Source organism: Plodia interpunctella, chromosome 2 (assembly GCF_027563975.2).
Source record: "Plodia interpunctella isolate USDA-ARS_2022_Savannah chromosome 2, ilPloInte3.2, whole genome shotgun sequence".
NCBI lineage: Eukaryota > Metazoa > Arthropoda > Insecta > Lepidoptera > Pyralidae > Plodia > Plodia interpunctella.
Genome location: NC_071295.1, coordinates 9,663,418 through 9,689,454, shown reverse-complemented (window position 1 = coordinate 9,689,454; position 26,037 = coordinate 9,663,418). Strand labels below are relative to the sequence as shown.

Below are 26,037 nucleotides of genomic sequence, written 5' to 3'. Positions count from 1 at the left end.
AATTTATACTACACAATTTCGGACGTCGCCGGAAACAGATAGACCTGAATTTGAATTAGTTTGAAGATCAGAAATTCAAGGCATCTTTGCTTGCATTTCGGTGTATGCGTGTTTTTATGATTACATAGATTTTATATATTAAGTATATATATGTGGATGCTGCAGGAGGGGACTAAGTTTAGACAACAATAAAATTCTTAAGAATGTTTGACGTCAGGCAGGCGGCCGGTTGTAAAACCATTATTCTTTGATTTCTTTCGACTCTTTCTTTCATTTTTTTTTATTTTAAGGCAATAGCCGCTTCGGCTACGATCTAAGAAATTAGAGATTTTGTTTGTGCGACCGTAACCAGAACAAATCGAATCAGCATATTTACGAGTCACGCATATCCGAGCGCAGTTTTGTATTCATATCCAATCCATTTTAAGTTTAAATACTGTTTCCATTTCTATATCTACTTTCAGTAGAAAAAAATTGTGAAGTAGAAATTGTCCCGTATTATCCGATATAAGCATATTAGCTGACTAGCAGTATAGCTTTATTAAAAATTAAATTCCTTTGCATCCATTTCAATTATAAAAATGTACATCTTAATTTAATAATTTATTCGGTTCTAAATCTCACTAGTTACTATTTACAATTGATCTTTGGTTTATATTTAAAATACTAATTATAAATATAAATACAAATAACCGTTAATAGTTTTACAACATTGCGAAAATTTGGTCTAATGATGATACCTTATAGGAAATCATTTTATATTTGTTTTCGGTCCAATAATTTAGTTTTACATCAAACTTTTCAAATTTCAGGGATTTTAATACTTAATATTAAAATTTGTTTGATTGTCGTATATATTAAATGGTTATCGATATTGTAATATCGATAATTGATTTTTATAGTTAGCGGGACGCTTATTAATTAAAGTAAAGATTCAATTATAAAATGACATCTATTTGTTTATGTTTATCTTATATAACTTATTGCTAGCTTTCTAAATCTTATAAATAAACATTTTTCCATTGAAATGACGATATACCTTTTATTATAACTGTTTTAATCAGAAATATTCAATAGCACGTTTTTATAATGTTCTGGCTAAGTTAAAAAAAAACTATATTTATCATAATATTGGAAATAGCCCTAAGAATTTTTTAGTTCTTTTATTCGTAAAACAATACAAATTTTGTTTGTAATTACATACATTAAAATATACTTACCTAAATATATCAATGTTACAATGGAAAAAGGAAAAGACACATATTGGACAATTACTTTTTTTTAACATTTACTAAATTTTTTTTGTTTCGGTTAACTTTTTTCATAATAATATTTTATAGAACAAAAATTGACTTCAAATAAATTCGCTCTGGTCGAACACAATGCATGAGCCAAAAACGTATGAATCATGTAGCTAATAATTATTATCAACGCTAATTGATAAAATCAAATTACGTATTGAATGTATAATCATAAACTTTTTGTTTCATTGTGGCTAAATTCATTGTTATACAATTTCAACCTATCGACTTATATAATATAAACTCATACTCACTCACTCAATTGGTTATCGATAATTGATTTTTATAGTTAGCGGGACGCTTATTAATTCAAGTAAAGATTCAAAGTATAAACTCAAAGCTACTTATTATTATCATTACATATTCGGATGTAGTTCTCTATTATGTACAATAGAAACATTTTTATACTGAATTTTTACATTTGATGTCTTCAAAATCAAAATTGCTGTATACAACTTCCAAATAAAAATTGTGTCCTAACAGATATGTAAAACATCAGCACTGTACTAATATACAGTCAACGATATAATATTGTAGCTATGAGTTTCCCTTACTAGTTACTAACGTCGTATATATAACATAAAAATTGGAAAAATGTAAAGTAACTACTTGTTTTAGGTTTGGGCTAGCATGCAAAATTGTTAAAATACGCAATTACAATTACTAAATTATATTTACATGTTACTAGAAGAAAAAGTTACGTTTATTTAATTTACCCTATCAAGCAAATAATATATTTAATTCGTTTTATATTAATTATGTAATTAGAGTAATATAACAAATATATTAGGACAAATCACACAGATTGAGCTAGCCCCAAAGTAAGTTCGAGACTTGTGTTATGGGATACTAACTCAACGATACTATATTTTATAATTTACAAATACATATATAGATAAATATCCAAGACCCGGGCCAATCAGAAAAAGATCATTTTCCATCATGACCCGACCGGAGATCGAACCTCGCGGTTCAAAGGCAAGCACTTTACCACTGCGCCACCGAGGTCGTCAAAATATAAAACAAAACACAACATAGGTATATTACAAAACGGTCGTCTTTAACGCAGGCACTTTGGACTAAGAAAAAAGAGAAAGTACAGTTAAATATGAGAGAATTGACCAAGTTGAAATTGAGGGTTTAGGTAAACAATTTTATAAAAAAAAATCATCGATTTCAAACTAAAATTATTCTTAAAAGCTTTAAGTAATATAGCTATATAAGTATATATATTTAAACGTGGTATAAACGTATAAAGTTTAAAATTAAACCGCAGAACATAGAAGTTAAGTATAGAAGTGGTACAACATTTAATTTTATGAAGTATATTAGATGTAAGTACTAAGAGCTTGCCTAAAGTCGTGGAGAGCGGCGAGCAGCTGAGGAGCAGTGGGTCTCGCTGAGGGAGGGATGGCCCAACACCAGGACATTAGGCCGTACCTGTTATTATATTAAGTGTTACATAATATTAATAAGAAAATCTTAATAAAGTTCTAATCGGATATAATAATACATTTAGCATTTCATTCGTCCAAAGTTGTTGAGAGACTTTGTCGAGATTTGAGTTGGTGTCCTTATTTTTTTTATTTTACGGGCATTATTAATATTAATTATTAATAATAGTACTATTATTGAGATATTGTTGGAAAAAAAAGACTCGCTATTTAATATTAGACAAAATGTGGACCGTGTAATGTGATAAAGAGTGATGAATATTTTTAAACTCCAATCAGCAAATTGTGATTAATATGTAACATGTTTGATTTGGAACTCTGGACTTTTCTAAAAGAAAGACAAATGACACAACGATTGGTTTTACTAGATTTTTATTATATTAATTACGAGTATATTGTCGTATGTGATTGCATGAATTAATATCGCAAATTAAATTTCGTATGCTCAAAGATAAGTAATCGATTATTTTATTTTTATGTATAACATCTGCTTGTTCACGAAATAAACGAATTGATTTGAAATAAAATTAAAGTTAACAAAACACTCACAGCTCATCAGGACAGTTGTGGGGTTGTGAAGGTCGGTAGCCACCACTGAGGAAAGCGCCCACGTCGGCTGCGTCTAATTCAGCCAATGGCGAAGAACCAAGTGTGGCCAGCTCCCATAAAGTCACTCCCAGGGACCACTGATGGCAAATAACGATATTGAGTTATGGCATACATTTTATATTCTTTAGTATAAAAAAAAACTGGTTGCACTCCGGAAGTGCCGGCAGAAGTGAAAATTTGAATATTAACGTTGTGCATTTTTTTATTCTTACAAATTTTCGATCAGGTCATGTGTCATGACGTGAGTTTAGCATTTTTCACCCATCACAAAAAGTGCACAACGCCACTAAACAAGTTATCCGCTAAAAAACTTATGCGTTAAACACCTCTTATAATCTTTGTTAAAGATTAAAAATTGACTACCATTCAATATATACATATTATGAAAGGACAGTAACAGCTCGTTGTCCATTAAAGCCACGAATATACTAGGAAACATTTGACGGTCAACATTTCATTCTTTCCTTTTAATTATAATTTCCACGAGTGAGATCCGCGATGCGCTGTTTCACTAGAGTCAATGGAAAAGAGTGAGAAAGAGCGATACGTTGCTCGTTAATTGTTCCCTAGTGTATTCTTGGCTTAAATCTCAATTCCTCGTCATCTTACTCACCACATCAGATGCGGTGGTGTATTGGTTCTGCATCAGGGTCTCCGGCGCCATCCACTTGACCGGGCGGTTCTCGTTGTCTCCCAGACAGTGGTAGTCATCAGGGAACAGGTCACGTGACAGCCCGTTGTCTGTCACCTTCAGTCTCAATTTCTCATCAACTCTACGAATGAAATGAAACTATCATTTTGACACCTTTAAATAATTTATTCAAGAACGATTTTCAGAACCAATATTTGAGATTAGACCCCGACTTATGAAAATATTTTATTAGGCATCCTTTCTTTTCATAGAATTGTGTTTTTTTTTTTTACTTCGGCACAACATTGTTGGGGTAACGTTTTTTTTACATAACAGTACTTTCGCATAACTCGATTTTGGTTTTTTTTTTCTACTACATAACTTTTTTGCAGATTTTTAAGTTAGATTTTATTCATAAGCTTTTCTGGATAAACAAAAATATGCCATGTTATAATGATATAGAATGAAACGCAAACCATTATAATTACTACACTCAAACTTACATGCAATTCCTAGCCGCAACGTCAGCATGTACCAGCCTCTGAACATGCAAGTACGACAGTCCACAGGCCGCTTGTGCCCCCAGGTCTACCAGTTCCCTGGTGGCCGGGGACGCTTGGTGACCCAGGCGACAAGAGGTCAAGAACCTACACAATTACAATTCACTTTGATTACAAACATCTTATGAAAATTAAAAGACAGAGTAATTATTTCAGAAACTTTGAAATAGAAGTCAAAAATAAACATTTATGCTAAAGAAGGAAATGAACAACGTTTATCTAAAACTTTTTTTATAACCTGTATTAGGCTGGAAAAAGGTCTCCCCTTTTGCCTTCCAAAAGTTTGTTGGTAACCACGCTGAAACTTAAACTAGTTTTAATAGAAGATTGAGATGAATTACAGCCGTTTCGAGAAAACATATCTACAATCACTATCATGATACTTAGACCCACCAGACTGACGATATCGGAAACCACTAACCTCTTAAGATTGGAAGAGTGAGAAGCACAGCAATAGACTAATAAAGGCCTTCTTGCTTCTTCAGCGCATGCGGCCATGGGAGCTAGCACATTGGCATGGGATAAACCACACAGCCGGAGACCTTCCGCTACTAATAAGGCTGCTTGCATAGCTGAAGCTGCATCTGTATAGAAAATTATTTCCGCTTCAAGTGATACATAACACTTACTTTCCCAAAATCATCTAGAACTGAAATGCTACTTCATATAGGTTGCATTTTAATTCGGGATAAAAATACCCTATGTTATTCTGGGTTAAATTCTACCCGTGTACCAAATTTCATAACAATTTGTCCAGTAGATTGTGCGTGAAAGAGTAACAAATATACGTCCTGACATACTTTCTCATTTGTAATATTAGTAGATATTCTAGTGATGAGTCGTAAAAAAGTATTAAACTGACGTTTATTTGTTGAGGTTTCATAAAAAATGATTTTATCAAACTTAAATACCTGTGGAAGGAAGAAATGTATAAATATTTATTGTTTACTGGTTCTGTCACTAGCTGTACAATTTTAATATGTATATAAGATATAAATAAAACAATACAATACCTGAGACAGTTTTCACCATGACTTCTTCATATGTATCACCTTTCTTGAACACTCCTTTATATACTCTACCAAAGGTACCTTCATGTACCAAGATTTCTAGACGGATGTTCGACCGAGCTGTGGTCAGGAACTGCAGTTGCTCTGCTGGATCCGTGATGCGGTCTTTGGTAATAGTTTGCTAAAACAAACAGAATATTTAATCGTATAATCTAGGTAAATCATCTAGGTAAGCCTGTAGAATTTCTCTGTATAGTATATAATGTATAGTGGAGTAAAATAATGCAGAGCGTTTCCCATACAGTATATTTGTACACACATATTTCTTATATTAGGAACAGAAATTGATCAAATAAAATGGCTGAAAATTAATGATTTCCATCATTGCCAAGTTTGTCAGAAAACGTAGAGTGAAAGACATAATTCAGAAACATCAGAGTAGACTGATTCGTGATAGTCGAAATTAATCAGATTCTCTGAATAAAATTACCTATAAAATAAAAATAAATTTAAGGTGCTTGCGGCCACTATTCAGTAAATAAAAATAATAGATTAGATAAAAAAGTAAATTGTTTAGATTAACATGTGTATTTATAACATCACCCAGTAATTGTCGATATTCTTAAACGTACTTTCAATCAATATCGTACTAACAATTTAAAAATCATAGAATCAATCAGACACATCACATACAATTTTAAATACAAAGTGCTGCACTGTGAAATTTATGACGTCACAGACCGAAGTAACAAAAGAGTCATCTATAAAAGTTTCCAATTCCATAAGTCTTTTGTGCGATGCAGGTGTAGGACATAATTGCATTGAGCCGTCCGCCGACGGCGATATCCGTTAATCAAGTTCTGCAAAGTGCTGTCGTAGAAATGGCTTTTTACAGCGGTGCTAAAAGCGAATAGTGCAGGCAGATGGGCAAGAGTTAGAATATAGAAATCTGTAATGACGCGTTTTCGTCTAACAGAAGTCTCATAGGTTCAGAAGTTCTGAAGCGTAAACTGAGAAAACGAATGGTAAGCCACATTAGCCACATAGGATAGAATATTATTTCATATAAGTTTAAGTACCTAATCGGTTCAACGCTATAGGATGGACATAGTAAAATCGCGTGGGGACAAAACACAGCACTCTGTTCCGAATTTCCTTGTGTATTTCTAATGGGTGTTTCTCTTTCTTTCTTGAAAGGAATGGAATGAGCAAAGGAATATGTCTTTGTCTATGTTCAGTAGAATTCCCGTTTAATTGATTTTTTAATTACGTAAATTAGAAGTTACATTAGAATCCAAGTAGAATTTACTTCCACCGGCAGGCAGCAGGCTGGTTGTGGTCTGACAATTAAGGATGCCTTGCCGGGATGAATTGGAAAAAGTAGGAAAACGGACGAAACTGTGTGCAGTGGAAGAAACGGGAAAACGCTCAGGTGAGAGGTTGTAAAATGACGGCCGAATCTTTAAAAATTTTAAGGTTATTTTTTTTAGCTGTGTCACAGCCCCAAGTAACACAAAGACGAGAGATAGATTATAGTTGTTGTATAATTGTTTTTATTGAGCGAAAATCTAAAAAGTTACTCTATTGTATCTTATAAAATCAAGGTATCTACGATAGTACATTATATTATTTAGATCGCTTAGATTTTGTTTATTTGTTGAGGTTTCATAAAAAAATATTTTATCAAACTTAAACATCTGTGGAAGGAAGAAATTTGTAAAGATTCTACTGATTCTACTGGTTCTGTCACTAGCTGATGTTCTGTCACTGTCTATGCTAGCGTATTCTAAGAGTATAGATTTAATTCGAATTAGGTATATAATTTTAGAAGTTAGTTATGATCGCCTGTTCTTCGGAGAAATTAGGTTTATAGGAGCTAACTTTACGCTCCTCGGTTTACTGTGAATACAAGGATGAATATGCAGTACTAAATTAATAAATTATGGTTTCACTATCTGTATTCTGCAACTCAGTCCGGGGCATTATTTGAAAACCGTTTGTCATACAGTTGTCACCTTCATTATTTGGTCTGCCGAAGTAAGAATTTGAAAATGTTTGAGCTCGGGTATTTTAACTACCAAATTTTATCGAAATCGGTTCAGTGTTGAAACTTGACAGGCAAGCAGTTCGCATTTATAATATTGTGTTAGTAAATTTTTCTTCCAGTTGGAAAGTAATAATTGCGTCTCCTTTCAGAATAGAATTTACTATGCAATTACAAGAATCCATTTACATCGGTAGGGTAGGGTCGTTAGCACCTTTTTTCTGGAGAATACTAATTCATATTTCCTTAGGAAAGACTAACGGAGCGATAAATTTGAGGACAAAGGGGTTTCAAATTAAAAACTGTTCTGTTACAGAGAATTAGAGGAGTGGAAGTCCCTTGTAATTTGACATTTCTAATTTCTATTCGAGTTGTAATTTTATTTATATAAAAAAACTTAAGGCTCTGCAAACCAGCCTACTAACACCACCATCACAACTTTTTTTAAATTTATCACCGGAACGCTACACTAGATAAAGTATTTAATTATAACGTGTCTATCAAAAATATTACAAAAATAAATTCAAGATTTCTGAGTTGGACCAGACAGCTTTAACAGCGCGCCGCTTAAGCTTAGACAAAATGTCGTAGGTACCTACTTTGCGTTTTCTGTGCAGGCTAAAGGTAGTGTCAAAGCTGATTAGTGCAACCCATTCTAAATTTATCAGTTCTTTTGTAGATTTTGAACAAAATCATTTTGATCTACGAATTTTTGTACTGTATAGTCGAAGATCAATCAATAAGAATATATTCACGAAAATTAATAGAGTTTCATTATTTTTTTTTGCTAATTCATAAAAAAAAAATATTTATTACACAAACACTGACTACCAGTTCAAATTTAAGATGGAACTCTTCCAGCGGAACTAGATCTTTGTAGTCAATACTTGAACTTAGGGTCGCTAATTGCATTACCCCAGTATCACCTGAGGAAAGGAATGAGGCAACTCTTTTCAAATTGTCCTCTTAATGAGGAACTTAATGCACAACCCATTCGTCTTCAGGTTTGGGGAGATCTGTCCCTAATTACAAAGAATTCTTTTCATCTTCCTTTTTGCAGTCGGATTTTTTTATTGCGGACTGTTTTTGTTTTTTCCTTCAGAAATCAGAACGGTTTATTTGCCTGTTTGTTAAATAAAGTATTTTGTAATATAAAAAATAATATATAAGAACATTCATAAAGAAAACACGTTTGATGATTTTTTGACCAAGACGAAAATAAAAGCTTTGACAAAAATATAAATGTAGGTAGTAATTTTCATAACTCCACTGCCGTCAAGATTAACGTGAAGACGAATACTACTTGTTTGAATTATATATAACTAACAGATAGATTAACAAACATATATAGCCACTTAAATATACGATATAGCAGCATTAAAATGTTACATTGTGGGATTTGCTTAACTGAACATTAACGAAAACCGCGTAATGTGGGTTAATTTATATGTGGCGGTTGAATTTAGGGTAAACTGTAGCAACTTGCGGAATCTTTGTCCGAAATGTAGTTTTGTTGAAATGGACCAGTAGATCTATTGTCGTGTTAAATGTATTTCTACTATAGTTATTATTATCCAGTGGTGGGAGATACGAGAAGTGGGACTTGCCTAGCTACAATCTTTGCATTTGTGATACCGTCCAAACTGCTCACCTATTGTCGTATCCTAACTGTCCCACTTCATGTACCATGAAAGATCTCCACGAAGATCGAATTCAAATCGATAAAAATGGCCTAACTAATCTCATAATAACTTCAGTACGATTCGAAAAAAGGAAAATTTGTTATTTAGGAATTGCTACAGGCAAAAAGAGCGTATTGGTACATCAGAAGACAAAAAAAATGTAATAAAACTATTTTAATTTGAACGTTGTACTTACATTGTAATAACATTATAATGATGTTCTTATATCTGTGGTTTACATTATAACTACATTACTTTGACTTTATTGTTGGAAATCTCTCTAATAGTCCATTTTTAGACTGAAGGACATTTCAATTAGTTTTTGTTTCTAAAACTTTACTCCCTTCAAATTTACCAGCTGTATGCTAAAATTGGCTTTCTTTACCTTGGAGTTTCTCGCAAATTTGTTGCGTTAAATTAACTTTACTTTAAATTTCTTTAACATGAGAAAATTTTACTATATTGGCCACAAGGGAATTATTTAAAACGTTGTTTCTTCAAGTATTTTTTCACACCAAGCTTTATATTGTGAGATAAATAAACTTTTTATTTCCGTTTTTCTGTATGTTTGGCAAGCTAAAGAGATTAAATGTACATTGCTGTATAACTGAATGGTTTTATAAATTTTCACACCATATACTAACGACATCCGAACGCCTTGATTGATCACTAGCGTGACTCCAAAACTTGACTGTTTTAATTTGGACATGATCCAAGGTTTCACGTGATCTTATTTAATGGCTTAAGCCTAGAACAAATGAGAGGTATACGCCTACTCCGGTTAATTTATGCGGTAATTACATCCTGAACTTTACATATAGGTAAAACTAACTAAGCAAATATAGTAGTATACGCAGATAGATAGTTATACGCAGATTGTTAATTATGTGAATAAAGATAAAATTTTCAACATTAAATAAAAAGGCATTAGCAGTATTATTATAATATTATGTCAAAAAACATATTTTCGATACATTTTTATTATATATCATAGCCGAATCTTCAGTTTTAAGGTTTTTTTTTTTGCGCTAACCTCTGGTTTCGCGGGCACCCGGGAGCATGCAGAGATGAGTGAGTAAAAGATGGGTTACAAAATCGAGGCTCCAGACCGTGGAAGTAGCAACGGCACTAAATACATACCTGTGAAACGTGTGTTAGATTTGAAGCAGCATAATAAGAAACCCTCGACTCGGGCTTGGCATAAATGTGCTCTCCAATATGTGTGGTCGCATACGGTGACGGTGATCTTCGGCTACCTGTGAACAATTAGACTTTAGACAGTTGGACACATTCATTGTATAACATTTTAATTTTTATTTATAGGATTTTAATCTTTAGATGTTCTATAGTTCTTTTTTTAACGAGTGTTTTATTTGCTCATAGTGCTAACAGTTTTATCTTAAAAGCATCATACTGCTTCAATTATAATGAATGAAATGAACGGAAATATCGTGTATGGTGTAATGGTTAAGACGCCTGCCTGTGGATCGAAAGGTCCCAGGTTCGAATCCTACTCGTGCCACATGAGTTTATATACCAATCTGACTCATGTATGGTAGTTTTCATCGACCATCACTTGCTTCCGGTGAAGGAAAACATCGTGAGGAAAACAACCTGCACACTGGTTGAATATTAACTTGTGTGTGAAATGGAGAAGGCAATGGCCAACCACCCCATTAATAATGCCAAGAAGGTTGTTGTGTGTGTTTCATTCCACGTAATAACCACGACCCTCAGGCATGAGGAAAGAGAACTATGAAGACTGTATCCAATTAATTTGGATTTTAAATAAAAAATAAATAAACGCAACGTTTTCATACAAAAAACGCTTACAGCAAACATGCTATGAAACCTTAAAATATATTCTGCCAAACACAATTATGTTATACTAAATTCTTCATCTAAGTCCTTCTTTAATTAACTTTTACGAGGTTCGGGAGAAATTTTAGCTAAAAATTCAAATTTATCTTTTTATTAATCTTTCGAGTTGTACACATAATTAATGATACGGTGTTTTAATGAATGGCGACTGATGTTTTAATGAAGTTTATTCAATGTTTTTTTTTTCGACGATTGTAATTGTTCATATCAAGAAAAGAAATGAAAAATCTAGCTATACACCCCGCACCCATGTTACAATGAAAATAGTTTCAACTTACAATTTAAAACATTTGCATGCAAAACATGCATGCCTGTGTAGTTCTAATTTCTGAATAAATGATTTTTATTCAGAAATTAGAACTACACAGGTACTTTTTCACGTCAAATTTAATATTATATAGTAATTTCTCTTTATAGGTCTTTAAAGGTTGCAACAAACCGGTCTCCACTCAGCATGAACACCACTAGAGTGAGCCAAAATGACGCAGGTTTTCCGCGTATTCCAGTGGAATTTATCCTTCCATTCATACATATTATATAACAAGGTCTGTTAAATCATAAACTGCGATAAACTCATAAACTACTTTTATGTGATTTTCACTAATAGATAGTGTGTGATTCCTGAGGTCGTGTATAATTTATTATTTTATACCCGAACGAAGTCGTTACGGACGCTAGTTATAAATAATCTTCTCTACACACACATAGGTACTTAAAAACTAAACGTCTAATATCTTTATGAGTTATCACAGAATATTCAGAGATACTGGCTGATACACGGAGATACTGGCTGTGTCGAGACTTCCTGTGGGATCGAGCTAGCTAGCTAATGCGTTGGATATGATAATAGTTGACTAGATAATGTATTCAAGTGCACTGGATAATCTTTAGCATTAGGTTAATGGAAAATTAAACGTTAAACCAAAAGATCACTATATGACTTTAGAGGTAGTCTGAGAGGTAAAACAATAAGAATAAGTACAGCAAGGAGACCAAGGGTTGTAACTTACCAAATGGAAATTTATGTAAGCTAGCTATGGTTGCATATGACCCCGTCGAGCTTGGCGGCCGACCGAGAGTGTCCAGCCTCAGTAGCACATTCTGATGGCTACCATATGCAGCTGTGGTGTACGATGTGCTAGGAATAAAGAAAAATATTTAACATAAAATTTTATAGTCTTGAAACTTGATAATAAACGATGCTTTTCCATTTTTCTTTCAAAGATCTACTAAAGAAGGTTCTATTGGAATAAATAGTACCTTTGTATAGCTTCCAAGATTTAAGTTTACACTGCTATGTTGTGTGTACATAAATTAATATTAAAATATTTAAAGTTAGGTAGGTATAGGTAGTAGCAAATTAGTTTATTATTATTATTTACTAGATGTTGCCCGGGGCTTCGCTCCCGTCAGAATTTTGAGATAAAATATAGCCTATAGCAATCTTGGATAATGTACCTTTCTAATGGTGAAAGAATTTTTGAAATCGGTTCCGTAGATTCGGAGATTACCCGCCTCAAACATACAAACTCATAAACGCTTACTTTTTTATATAGTATAGATAAGAATTTAAAAGCCTCATATTGGAAAATTACTCTAGATAGAGATTTTGACACAAAAGAAACAAATATGTTTTGAAAAAAAACATATGACCACTATCACTTCTGTAAGACAATTCGTCTTATTTCCCGGCTGACCTAGATCGTACCGCATCCATCACATTATCAAAGACTCCATACAAAATGATACATAGACAATGAACTATGAACGATAACAATCTGGCAATATCCCTATGACGTCAAAGATGTGAAAAGGAATTAAAAATAAATGTTTCCTTGTCTATCGAACCTTCGACGCCGCACCATCCATCAAAACGCAGACAAGGGCACTCCCCTAGGTTAGTCATGACCTGGCATAAATTGTAAGAGGTAGCGATTTTGCCATAAACATCATTTAATAATGTCTTGAAGACAGCCGTAGCTACTGGTTGTCACAATCTTGAAGATATATGTCCTCTGTGGTCATGACCCTTAGCCCTGAAGATACGACTAATGCTACAAGCTCCAATAAAGATAATAAAATAAAAGTTAATCTTATACAGTCTTATACATAAGCACGATGGAACTGACTTTTCAAAGAAAACAATATCAAGAAATGTCAAAATTTCAAGCATTTCCATAACAAATTATTGGTCGTTTGTGGAATTTATTTAATGTTACAAGGGCCTTGATGAAAATAAACAATATAATATATACCCTAAATTTGATTGTAATTATAACTATGTAAACCGCTATTATTCTATAAGTTGGACCAAGCTAAATTTTGGGTCAAACTCAATTCGATATTGTGTGAAAATTGATCCATTATTGAAAATTTTATAAAGGGCTAAAGGGGAAGGTAAAAATGTTGAACGTAGTCAGACAATGAACGTGTAGGAACGAATTTTTGTGAAACTAGTTGCGTTCTGGGGCTTCGCTCCAGCAGAAATAATGGAATAAAATCACTCGGAAATCAGATAGATTCGTCCTTATAAAAGAATTTTGAAAATAGATTGAGTGGTTCTCAAGATCACACTCTACAAAAAAAATACAAACAATTATTAGTTTGGATGGTAATGATGAAGGGGTATTTTTAGGTAAAAAATATAAGAATTTTCTCGATGCAAAAATAATCTTACAAATATCCACCTATTGAATGAAGCGATCTGAAAATTAGTAGTCATTTTTATTTAAATTAAAATTGCCACTCCTGGCAATTAGTAAGTATATTATATTATGTTGTATATATTGTGTATACAAATAATAATTTGTGAAAGAATTTAAAGAAAATTCTAGAAGTGTAACTGTGTTAATAATTAGAACGAGAAAGCAATAAAATTGTGTTAATGTGTATTTCTGTTCTCAGTGTAGCGTCGGGAATAATTTTTAGCGTTTATCCAGTTTATAATATACTTCAGTTTCATTACACAACTGTTATGATGCTTTGTTCAGTTGCAGACAATTATGTTTTAAATTGTTCCCGCAGTGATACTGATACCATATTAAATATATGTGTTTTGTTACAAATGAATCAATTATTACAAGCATATTAAAACGTTTTTGTTCCAGTATTTATATGGCCTTCTTTCGGTAACTGGTAAATTAATGAGCTACTCAAAAATTGAAACAAACAAAACACATATTATATACGACATAGCTGTGATATGTACAGGCTATAGCTAAAATTGCTCTGATACAATCGTAACAATAAAAATATCGAATCGTATCAATAAAAATATTTACAGGCTATAGCTAAAATTGCTCTGATACAATTTTTCATTACGAGATAGACACAGTCTAGAAGAGTACAGAGAGATAATAACAATTGATTCATTTCCCCAAGCAAACACCGCTCCTAACAACTAACACCGCTGCACAACTGCTGGCATAAAACGCTAGCCGCACTGAATATCGCCCTTATTGATATTAGATTAAAGGAGAAAAATATCAACTTACTGTATGGAATCATGATGCCTAGCCTTGCTGCCTCGTTTGTACAAAGTGCTCGCAGCAGCCGCCGCTCCTAGCAACGCTAAAGCCGCCGCTGCACAACCGCCCGCAACAAATAGAACGCCACTTGAGCCGCGCGTCGCGTCGCCCGCAAGCCGCGCAGTTTCGTTGTGCGTCACCACTGATGATAAGCCTTTGGTGAGAAAAGAAATACATTTTCAAAATTAACATAGGTAGTTTTAAAATTTTAAAGGTCAAAGTTTCGCAGTGAGTTTAGTTCAACACGCCGACACACCCGCAAACTCGAGTACTGGCGCTAGCCAATGCTCGAGTTTTACAGAATACTATTTAACCAACCAAAAAGGGTTGACGTCAGGCTGGCGTTCCGTCGTAAAATCACAAGTGAATCTTCAAATTAAAGGTTGAAAGTGGTATCACGAGTACCCCGGTTTTCAATTGCGCTATAGACAAAAATACACCCGAAAACTGGTGTACATGGCAACAGAAAGATTCTTCAACGTATCATTTTTAATTATTACTATATACATGTCATTCCTCTTTTATTTTATAGCGCTATTAAAGAACCGTAAACTTCACGACTACAACTAAATGGCCCCTACACTTAACAACCAATTTAACTAACGTGAAACATAATTCGACCAATTTCCGTTTCCGCTTTTACAATAAGGAACTGAAAACTATTTCAAATGGCCGTTTATTTCGTACAGTTAAAAAGAATATTACGAAAGCTTTTAATAAAAGCTTAAATGTTGTACCTGCCCCTATTATATCCCTGTTACATCCCCTCCTCAATCCCCCCTTTTGCTCACACAAAGTTTTTTTTTTCTATTACCCCTAATATTTCATTTAGCCGGCTTCATCTAATATCATTACAAGCCAGGGATTTTCCTGAACGATTTAAAATTTCGTATATTTACTTTGGAGGATAAATTTGCGGTAAACAAAGTTTGGCGTAATGATGAAATAAATCTAAACGTTAGGCCACGCCTCGCATTTCTAATTTAGAGAAGTGATTTCGCGCCAGATATAATAAAATGTTAGTATTTCAGCTAAATACCTTATAAAATAAAATGTTTTTAATTATGACTTTCGTCCATAGTGTTAGCAAACATTCGCAACTTAAAAAACATATATATCTTAAATAATCTATTTTATCTATTAGGCTAAAATGTAATCACCAAATAGGTAATAGATATTTTTAATACGATAACATTTTATGCTGCATTCTCATCCCATAATACTGAACAACTATTTGTGTGGGAATTAACCCGAAATCGGGAAAAAAAAGTTTGGTGATTCATAAATTTTCCTCAAGTTAAGGTTCGATTTTGTATGTATTTAACAGCTGACTTTTTTTCACGATTTCAGAGTTGCTCCCATACGAAAAATTGTTAAGTATCATAGACTAAGCTTGTAGTCAAAAAGTCGCCACATGTCGTACAATTCGAATCCTGACTAATATTGTAAATGCCAAAGGAAGTTTGTTACATCTTCACGCTCTATCTACACAGCCAATCATGTCAAAATTTTGCACACATGGAGTTTGAAGTGTGAAGAAAAACATAGGGTATATTCGATTCCGGAAAAGTGAAAGGCAAAAGCTACGGGCTACATTATTTTAACGCAAAACCTATGTTATTCTGTATAGCACATTTGTTTTTCAAAAAAAAAAAAGAAACAAATTGCATTGTCATCGTTTTATTTAAACAAAACGCAGCCATAAAGAACCCCGAATAGGAAATCTCAAAGCACTGAAAAGGTAATAATAAAACGCGATTCGCTGTAGGGAAACAAGAATTTACAAGTCAAATAAAAGTACAATAGAACAATCTATACTTGTAAACACATTAAGAAGGCGCCCGCGGGCTCCTGTTGCATCAACCCCAGCTTCGAAGTAGGGAGTGATTCAGAAATGTAACTATGAATAAGATATCCAAGAGTTTGTCTGCGTTGAAACAGTTTTACGATATAGGTTTTAACTTGAAATCGTATTCCGTGAAGTAAACTCGTAGTGGGACGTAAAGTGTTCTGTGAAATTTTATTATCTCCTAGTTCAATCTCGAAGCGGTCCGCGGTGGTGGTCCAGTGGCTAAGACGTCCTGTGAAGCGAAATGTCCCAGGTTCGAATCCAACTCGTGCCACTTGCATGTGTTTACCAAACTGACACATTTATAAGCAGTTTTTGTCAAACTACTTATAAATGTATCAGACACTAGCTTTCAATGAAGGAACACATCGTGAAGAAATTTGCTCTGTAGTCGGTGTGTTGATCAACTAATGTGTGAAATGGAGAATGCTATTAAGAAGATCGTTGCGTGTTTCATTCCACACAGTGGCCAGCTACTGTAAAACTAAGAGTGGGTTGCACCAGTCTTCTCTGACGTTATCTTTAAACAGCGCAGTGCGCCGACTACGTTTAAATAAAATGGTGAACTTTGCGTTTTTCTGCCCATGGATAAATTGTTAGTCTCTAATACGCCTTTCTTGAAGACATAGTATGAAAGAGCAACAAAGTTCTACTCAACTTTATTTAGCTTTGGCTTTTAAATTGTGTGGATTCTCGGCTTATATAGGGCTTTCCGAATGTCTTCTCATGGACGTCGTAAAACCCGATTATGGGATGAAAATGGAGTATATACATCTCAGGTACTGCTCTCGCTTCCTCGTATTCTGTTTATAGATAGTGAAATATATAAACCTAGCATCTTTTGCATTATTGCATTTGTATGCCGAATGTCAAATGCTAGTTGTAATTTTACGTTTTTTAGATATTTAGGTCTATAGAAATTTAAAAAGAGCAATACGCCATAATGCGTTTAATAAGAAAGATTTTAAAAAATATGCATTTCCGTGTTTTATCTTTGTTTTCTGTGACACAGATTGAAATAAGATTTATTACTTTGTGCTTATCTGTCTCCAAAATTTAATAAATAATTAAAAATCAATACAAAACATGACCGGTTAATTATCGGGAAAGAGAAAAATTACTTAAATATAGAAGCTACCTACATTCGCATTTCTGTTTAATTATTCCAATCTGCCAGTTCGGTTTGAAATTAACCACAGACAATATATTTTTAATTTTTAAATATCAATTTCTGTTTTTAAATTGGCGCAGACTTGAAATAAAAGCCATGCTAAATCAAATAAAACATTTACCGCTCCCTCTAGAAGCTCATAACCGAACCAATAGTTGAATTGAACCCCACCTCGTTGGTAAAATTTATTGTTATTATTATTGCAACCGCCAGGGAAAGTGTTATAACTTGGTCTTTATTGCTTTATGTGTTTTTAGTGTACCATCGTTCGCTTGATTTGTGGGTGGGAAAGTTCCACTGTGCAATTCCGATTGGGCTTTTCAGGGAATTTACGAGTATTAGATTTTAAATTTGACAATGGATTTTATTGTGAAAATAGAATATAATTTGGCAATTCATTTTGATGTTTTTCATTATTAGAATCAGTACTTGTTAATTGATTATCCACGTATCAGCTCAATGTCAAATTTAAAAAAAATGGCGCCTCTGTTTTATCTTGAAGAAGTATGAACAAACATTAAAACGTTGGCTTTTATAATATTAGTAGGATTTTCCTATTTTCTAAATGTTTAACAAATTTGGGCACATTTTTCGTAAATAACTACATAAATATTTAATGGCACACATTAAAAACGGACCAGCTATCACTTAACATGCATTATGTATCCGGGTGACACGGAATTTCCTTAGATACGTACAATGATAAAACGAAAATTCGTTTTATTTTTGGATATTTACTGTTTGAAACTAGATCACAGTTTTTCTAGAAATTTCATAATAAGGTAACACTTAAATTTTTAAATGTTATATTAAAATATAGTAGTACTGTCCTAAAAAAAACCGTGATATATATTTTTATTAATTATTTTATTATTTACATTACTTCTGTGTTAGCTGATCCATGATTTAAAAAATCTTCTTTGTGTATCCTCACTTTCCAACGATACTAGAGTTAAATTTTACCGGACAAGTGTTAGCCATAACTATGTCGGTAAAAAAAAATTAATATACTACGGGGTCCACAAATTACGTAAGACTGAATTCTAAAATTTTTCTTAAAATTTAACGGGACCGCACTCATATATTTTGCATTAGACACATATTTTGTAGACGATCCTACTGATATAAGATACTTCAATAATAAAATTCATCAATAAAATAAGGAAGAAATCCTTAAAACAGAGCACTAACCTTTCCAACATATCTTGTTCCTTTTAAAGAGCAGCCTGACGTCTTTATGGGCTCTGTCCGGGGAAGATATGTTTAGCTGCATAGTTACTAAGATTTCTGCGCTCCTGGTACCCGTGCACGGCAGACGGACCCTGGATAAGTGATTGTTGTAACTTTATTATATGAAAATGAAGTATATAAAGTAAAATATTTGAATACCTTGTTGTAACTTATGACTCATTTGTGAATAGTGCATTAAAGAGTTCATCTATCTAAGTAAAAATTCTAATTAATACAAGAAACGTAATTAACAAATAAATATGAGACTTAAAAATCTTATAAATCCTTGCATAGTGTAATGATCTGTATATAGATGGCGTTGTTAATAACATAACTGATACAATGTACCTATACAATAGCGGGTCGTGTAGGGTGCTCTTACAGTCAAACGGCGAGAATAGCATTTTATTCATTTGAATATTTAATTTGTATAATAACATTAGAACCATGCAGGTTTTATGGACTGAGCGCGTCGTAAGTCGCTTGTTTAGCTTTCGCAAAATCTAATTGTGACTTTCAACATTCTTTTGGAATGTTAATTAATTCCCAAGCACATTTTCATAGAATTTCAAGAAGTAGGCCCTCGGACCACACATACTTCACTATGAAATCATGGTATAAAAACACTAACATTGTCTTAAAAGGTTGGAATATATCAGTGATGTCTTTATTTTCAATTCAATAAAGGTAGTTTTATTTTTCGGTGTTAAACAATATTTCCAGACAGTTTATGTATTCATGGTCTAAACATTTCAATAAATAAATAACTTGAGATACATAAATAAATTAGTGTACCAAAGTAAACAAAAGTTTCTTGATAAATATACTCTGTAAACTTGTAGTAGCAAAAAATAAATGCTATTTTTTTCAAAAATCAATCAATCTCAGCTCAATGTTGCTCTAATATTCTTTTAAGAAGATTGTAATGTAAACCTTTATGAAATTATAATACGCGTGCCAATGCTTTAGATGCCAAAAACTTTGAATGTGCAAAGTTAAAGTGCAAGAACGGCTGATAAGCAATCAGGAAAACACTCGAAAGATATTTATAGATACTTTGAACGAAACACAAAAAACTTACCTAAACGTTTGCAAGGTAGTAGGAACAAAACCGCGCTCGGATATATTGACCTGAGGCGGCAGCATGGCGCCTCGGCTCTCGTAGTCTATGGCCATCACGTACGGCAACTGTATACAATACACAACCCTTTATTAAAAGTATCTTTGATATATTCCCGATCAATTGAACTATTTTCTTGGCATTCTTCTTAATCAATCTGAAATTATTTGAATGTTCCACGACAAAGAATATTTCTTACTTTCTTTATGCTTTTTCTCTACTTTTCTCCATTTCATATTCTCCACTTTTGACTTACACTTGTAGCAAGTTCGTAGCTCCGTCGAGCAATCTTAGCACGTCTACGAATTTATGTAGTAGTCCCATGAGTCCTTAATAGATTGTGTGAATAATTTATGAAATTAGTCGAACTTTATTACTTATCTCAAATAAATTATTCTAGAATGCACTTTTAAACCAATTATTTTAATTTAATTTTAATGGTCACTATGCCAGTCGGCTGCATCGGGACCTCCGTGTCCAAGATAAAAAAGTTTTTTTTTACATTGACCAGGGTCTTAGATGTCACTATATAGTGACAGGATTGCTCGTATCAAACGCAAAACCTCCTAAAGACACATGGGTACATCAAAACACTTTTATTCTACGACTTTTCGTGATTTGTAGTATTTTTTTTATATAAAAAAATCTAGACAATAGTCGTAGAACAAAAGATGTTAGTTAGTCTCTATGTACCTTCTGCGCCTTTTGAAGGTAATGCGTTGAATACCAATAACCTCGTATAATATAGCTTAATTTAGCTAGTGCCCACGAATTTACGTTGAGGATAATTTAAACTTTGTTTCAATTCAAGTACTTATGTTCTATAACATATACAATGAAAACCTATATTGATTAACGATTAATTTATTTAGTAAATCAGTTTATTGCAATCACTGATTTTTTTTTTTAATAAGGACAAACCACACATATTGAGCTAGCGCCCAAAGTAAGCTCGAGACTTGTGTTATGGGATGCTAACTCAACGATACTATATTTTATAACAAATACATATATAGATAAACATCCAAGACCCGAGATTCAAGTCAACTGAAGACTAAACAATAGTTTTTGTTTATTAGAACCAAGATAAGATAAATTAATCAAAGCGATACTGAAAGCCGTAAATATTCGTTAGACGTCAGTTGAAATGTCGACTTGTCTGACCTTTTGTTTAACTAAATGAAATCGCGTTTAAGTCGAATTGGGAAGTTAAGCTGCAACTCCAATGCTTATGTCTAGAGAGCGATACTATGTTGGTAAGTTAAAGGGTAGATACTAAAACTACTAAAAGCGACTATATGGCTACCAGTAAATACATACAATTCTTATTAATGAATTGTTTAGTCATATCTTAGATACTAGCGCAATCAAACCATTTTTCTAATGATAATAGAGTTCTAGCATATCCAGTTTCATGGCACACCACGAGTAATACTCTTATGTATTTATCGTATCGTATGTATAATAGTTTTTATAATAATAACAAGTTAAGCACAGCGATGGATTGGTACCTTTAGGGTCGCCACGGTCACAATTAAACACCCAGTAATTGACTGAGTATTTGCGAAAGGGAAACGACGGAATAAAACATATTCCAAAACATTCGATAATTATCAATTGGATTATTTTGGAAACAATGTGATATTTGTCTTGGTATGTAAAGTTAAAATTCGTAAACACATTTAAATTTGATTACTAGAAATCACTTTTAAACGTCGATTTTGTCATTCTATTTTTATATGATTATGATACTATGAATTAGTACCATACGATGTATTCTCTAGCTCTCCATAAGATCTTTTAGGGTTCCGCAACACACATTTATTGATATATCTAATCTATTATTATTTTTCACGTTTTGTTGTTTTGTCTATTTTCTTCATAAATATGTATTGGTAGCGTGAAATGAACGCTTTAATTTATCTATCTAAAGATAATATATACATACAGAACTTACCGGCTTTCTTCCAAGAGCTTGCCACATGAATTCCAGGTCAGCTATATGTGCAGGTATGGGTACTATGAAGCTAGTCGCGTAGGTGTTAACGACGCCTTCTCTCACGTAATACAACTCTGCGTCTAGACCTGTAACAATGATAAATAATTAAAATAATATACAAATAAACTTATTGTAGCTTTTATAATTTTAGTTAGAATTAAGACCCACGTTTGCTAATATGTCGAAAAGGCTGCGTCGCATCTTCTTCACCTGCGCTTTGGAAGTCGACAGTAGACAGTTTTAAAATACCTTATAATCTTTATTCACCAAACATAATAAAAGTATGATATAGGCGATTCGCATACTTCTTGAGGTTTATATAGAAGTCAGTGCGGGGAAAGCACTGAACTATGGACAATTGTTCGCTGGCGAATTTCGCATATTTTACAATTAAAATGTACAAGTTTTGAATAGTATTATTGGTGCAAACTGTACTGGAAATTGGGAAAAAGAAAAGAAAATTTTCATTTTAGGTGCACTGTGGACTAAGTTTAAAATACGTTTGTATCCTAGAGAATAAAACATTATATTGGTATATTGTGGAGTAGAACAGAACCCGTTTTATAATAGGACAAAATTTTGATCCTACCATGGATTTCGTTCGAAGTTACTAAGACAAACAAGCCTTGACAGCTAAAGGCAAGAACAGTATTTCCAAAGCAGTTTGACGTCAGGTAAGTGGCCGGTTATAAGGGTAAATCCGAATATTTAAAGTTTATTTTAAATCTTCATTGCCTTTTATTTGGGGGACGGCAAAAATTTTGCAAATATATTAAAATTAAATATGGAACTAAAAAAGCAACAATTGAGGTACATCAATATTCCGAACGCATATCTAGACATATAAAATTGTATTATTCTAATTTTCGCACCATTACGGCCGATTGCATAGCGAACAGATGGATGCTCCCCTAGATGCAGGTTCGGTTCCCGGGGGAGGTGGCGCAGCGTCAAATTATCCAACTAACTCTATTTGCTTAGCCGAAAAAGTGCATTTCGAGAGGTAGTTACTACGACTGATAAATTTGATACTTTAAAAATACCTTTTTATTGCATATATAACAATATCAAAATTAGAAATTAATTGTGTTACATATATATTTTTACAAGGATAATGAGCAGTTAAAAATATTTAGTTCTTATTAGGTAAAAGATATTAACTTCGAAATTAGCTTAATGAAAAAGTGTAATTGAAATACATATTGCTAATTATATAATAAAATAAAGAAAATGTGTTTCCTTCATTTACAATATCATACATTTTAAGCATTTTCCTCTGTAGTTACCTTGCTGCTTAGATAACATACTTATATCAGGAAAGCTTCGTATCATTAAGTACTGCTTCAAACACAAAGTACACAAAATACAGTCGACAAAGTAATTTCATGCGAATACGAAAACAAATTGCTAGCCAGTATCACGAACGCACAAAAAGGCAATCAACTCTGAATACAAGTAATCAGCTTTTGAATGTCGAATAGAAACACACACCAAAAAAAAAACATTAAAAAAGTTAAAAACGCTCGAGACTGTTCAATCGGCGTTGGTTTTTAGGCGGCAAAATGGTTGAGAGTGAAATGGACAGAATTTGAAGTGGCACTTTGCACAATTGATGAATCACTACCCTCACTCCCTGTATGTCATCTTTGGGCCCCCTAGCCCTTGGGCTATCTTGGATTAAAACGTGATATCATTTCAACTTGGAAAATTGCTTTGGAAAAACAATGTTCCTTTACTATTATTTCTCTATTTGAGTACTTTAGTCAGATAACATTTTATCACAATCATGAGGTACTATTAAAAGCGTAATAGGTATGTACATGAAAATATTATTTATAAAGTTAAGATACGTTCGTGCCATATTTATGTATGTGTAATATTTAAAATCCTAATCCTAACCGCGTTATGCGTGCGAAAATAAGTTTGTTTATGTATTCACGCTCAATCTACTCAACCAATCTTCTTGAAATTTTGCATACATATAGTTGGAAGTACGGAATAGGACATAAGATACCGGAAAAAAACTGCTCCCGTGAAAAATCACGCGGGCAAAGCCGTGGGCAAAAGCTAGTTTTCATATAAACATGTCTATGAGCAAGGCTGAAAAAAAATTACAATGATAAACAAGCTAAATGTTTCGTTATCATTATTCCAAATAGATAACGGATCAGTTTTTTTTATAGTTCGCCATTGAACTATAAAAATAGGACATATAAATTGAACAAACTATTTATCAGTAAAACAAAAGATGTCTGCTAACGAATTGCTCATCTTTTGTGTATCCCTCATAATGAATAAAACGTAATGAGTACGTGCGAAGCCCGGGGCGAGACTTTGTATTAATAAAAGGCGTGAATATTCTGTTACATGAGACGATTCAGCTCATTAAGATGGTTTGAATTTTACACTACCTTTGTGTACAAGTTTGAAGCTTGTGCACAATAGTCTTTAGTCGCAGCTCATAATCTAGAAAAATGTTAAGTAACCTGGCGAGATCTCTTCCAGTCAACTATTTTCAGTCAGATTTGAATATGGTTTTTACTATTTGATCACAATATTTTTCAAGAAGATTCATGTTAAACTTTATTTTTTTTTAAGATGAATTTTGCATTAATGAAAAGCATGTTACAGCAAGGGTGAAATAACATTACAAAAAATATTATATTTTGTGGAACTTTTAAAAAAATCGTTTTGTTGATTTCGATGCGATTTCCACTGTATTATAGCAATATTTTATTGGGAAATACTAAAATAATTCGGGCTGTTAACATATATAAGATTTAACATATGAACATTATGTTAAATCTTAGCTTTAACCACCCTAAAAGACAAACCGCGAAGCGTCAAAGTAAACGTTTGGTTAACTAGAATAATGAGGAGTAAGGTTTCATAAACGTGCGTTTGTGGTTCATTACTCTGGTAAATTTGTAACTACGAGGGCGACTCAATGCAGTTTGATTAATTTTCAAAAGGTTAATTGTATTCCTATCTTATATCCAATGGTGCCGAGACACGGACTCTTCCAAATGGAACCATGTACAAGATTGCAGTTGCGCAAAGGGCCATGGAACGAGCAATGCTCTGCATCAAATTACAAGATCGAGTTCGCAGCATGGAGATACGTCGTCGAACGAAAGTTCAAGTCGTGGTCTCCAGAGACGCGACATTAAAATGGAATTGGGCTGGGCACCTGGCTAGAAGGAATGATGGAAGGTGGAGTATAGCTGTAACTGAGTGGTACCCCACAATTGGAAAACGGAGCGTAGGACATCCAGCGGCTAGATGGGTCGACGATGTAAAGGAAATTGCTGGCAACAACTGGATGGGGATGGCCCAGGACAGAGATGGCTGGCGGAGACGGAAGGAGGCCTATGCCCAGCAGTGGGTCACGGAGGGCTGCAGATGATGATGGTGATGATTCCAATCTTAGAAGTAAATTGTAACTTACATCGTAATAGTTGTTCTATTCTATATGCCATGTAGGATAGGTTAAGTTGGATTATTAAGATTTGTTATTTGGCTTATTACTGATCTTTTACTTTTTTACATAAGTTCGATTGGTATACAAACACTTGTGGCATCTTGGATTCAAACCTGGGGCCTTTGGATCAGGTGGGCATCTTAACCATTAAACCACCACCGCTTCATCTATTATTTACAAAAATATATTGAAAATGAAGACTTTGTTTTCAATATTTTTGGAAAAAATATTAGAAACTTGTCACATTAAAAAAACAGAGGACTACCTAGCTACATACAAAGTTACGTTATCATTAAATTCTCCATAAAGTATCAATTAAATGGTAATACCAACTGAAAAACCTAATTTGAATACGACCACGCCATCTTGTGGCCGTGTTACGCATGTTTTCAGAGCTAATGGACCTTTTCGACTGCCAAATGCCGATGGGACAATATCATAAAGACTCCTCTTCACTATCTGCGAACTCAGATAGATGCCGACAAGAA

General features: G+C 33.3%; 1 protein-coding gene across 1 annotated transcript in view; it reads right to left on the bottom strand.

Moving 5' to 3' along the window:
• Positions 1-2,475: 2,475 nt before the first annotated feature.
• LOC128680707 (tyrosine-protein kinase Drl-like) overlaps positions 2,476-26,037 on the bottom strand; it is a 45,769-nt gene continuing 22,207 nt past the window's right edge. Inside the window, exons 2-13 of the mRNA XM_053764037.1 lie at positions 22,027-22,154; positions 20,031-20,137; positions 18,911-19,041; positions 14,667-14,853; positions 12,183-12,310; positions 10,432-10,547; positions 5,569-5,746; positions 4,977-5,139; positions 4,499-4,642; positions 3,978-4,137; positions 3,305-3,441; positions 2,476-2,741 (exon numbers count right to left, since the gene is read on the bottom strand). Of these exons, the coding sequence (XP_053620012.1) occupies positions 2,630-2,741; positions 3,305-3,441; positions 3,978-4,137; positions 4,499-4,642; positions 4,977-5,139; positions 5,569-5,746; positions 10,432-10,547; positions 12,183-12,310; positions 14,667-14,853; positions 18,911-19,041; positions 20,031-20,137; positions 22,027-22,154 (1,691 nt within the window). The 3' untranslated portion in view covers positions 2,476-2,629. The remainder of the gene's footprint in view (positions 2,742-3,304; positions 3,442-3,977; positions 4,138-4,498; positions 4,643-4,976; positions 5,140-5,568; positions 5,747-10,431; positions 10,548-12,182; positions 12,311-14,666; positions 14,854-18,910; positions 19,042-20,030; positions 20,138-22,026; positions 22,155-26,037) is intronic.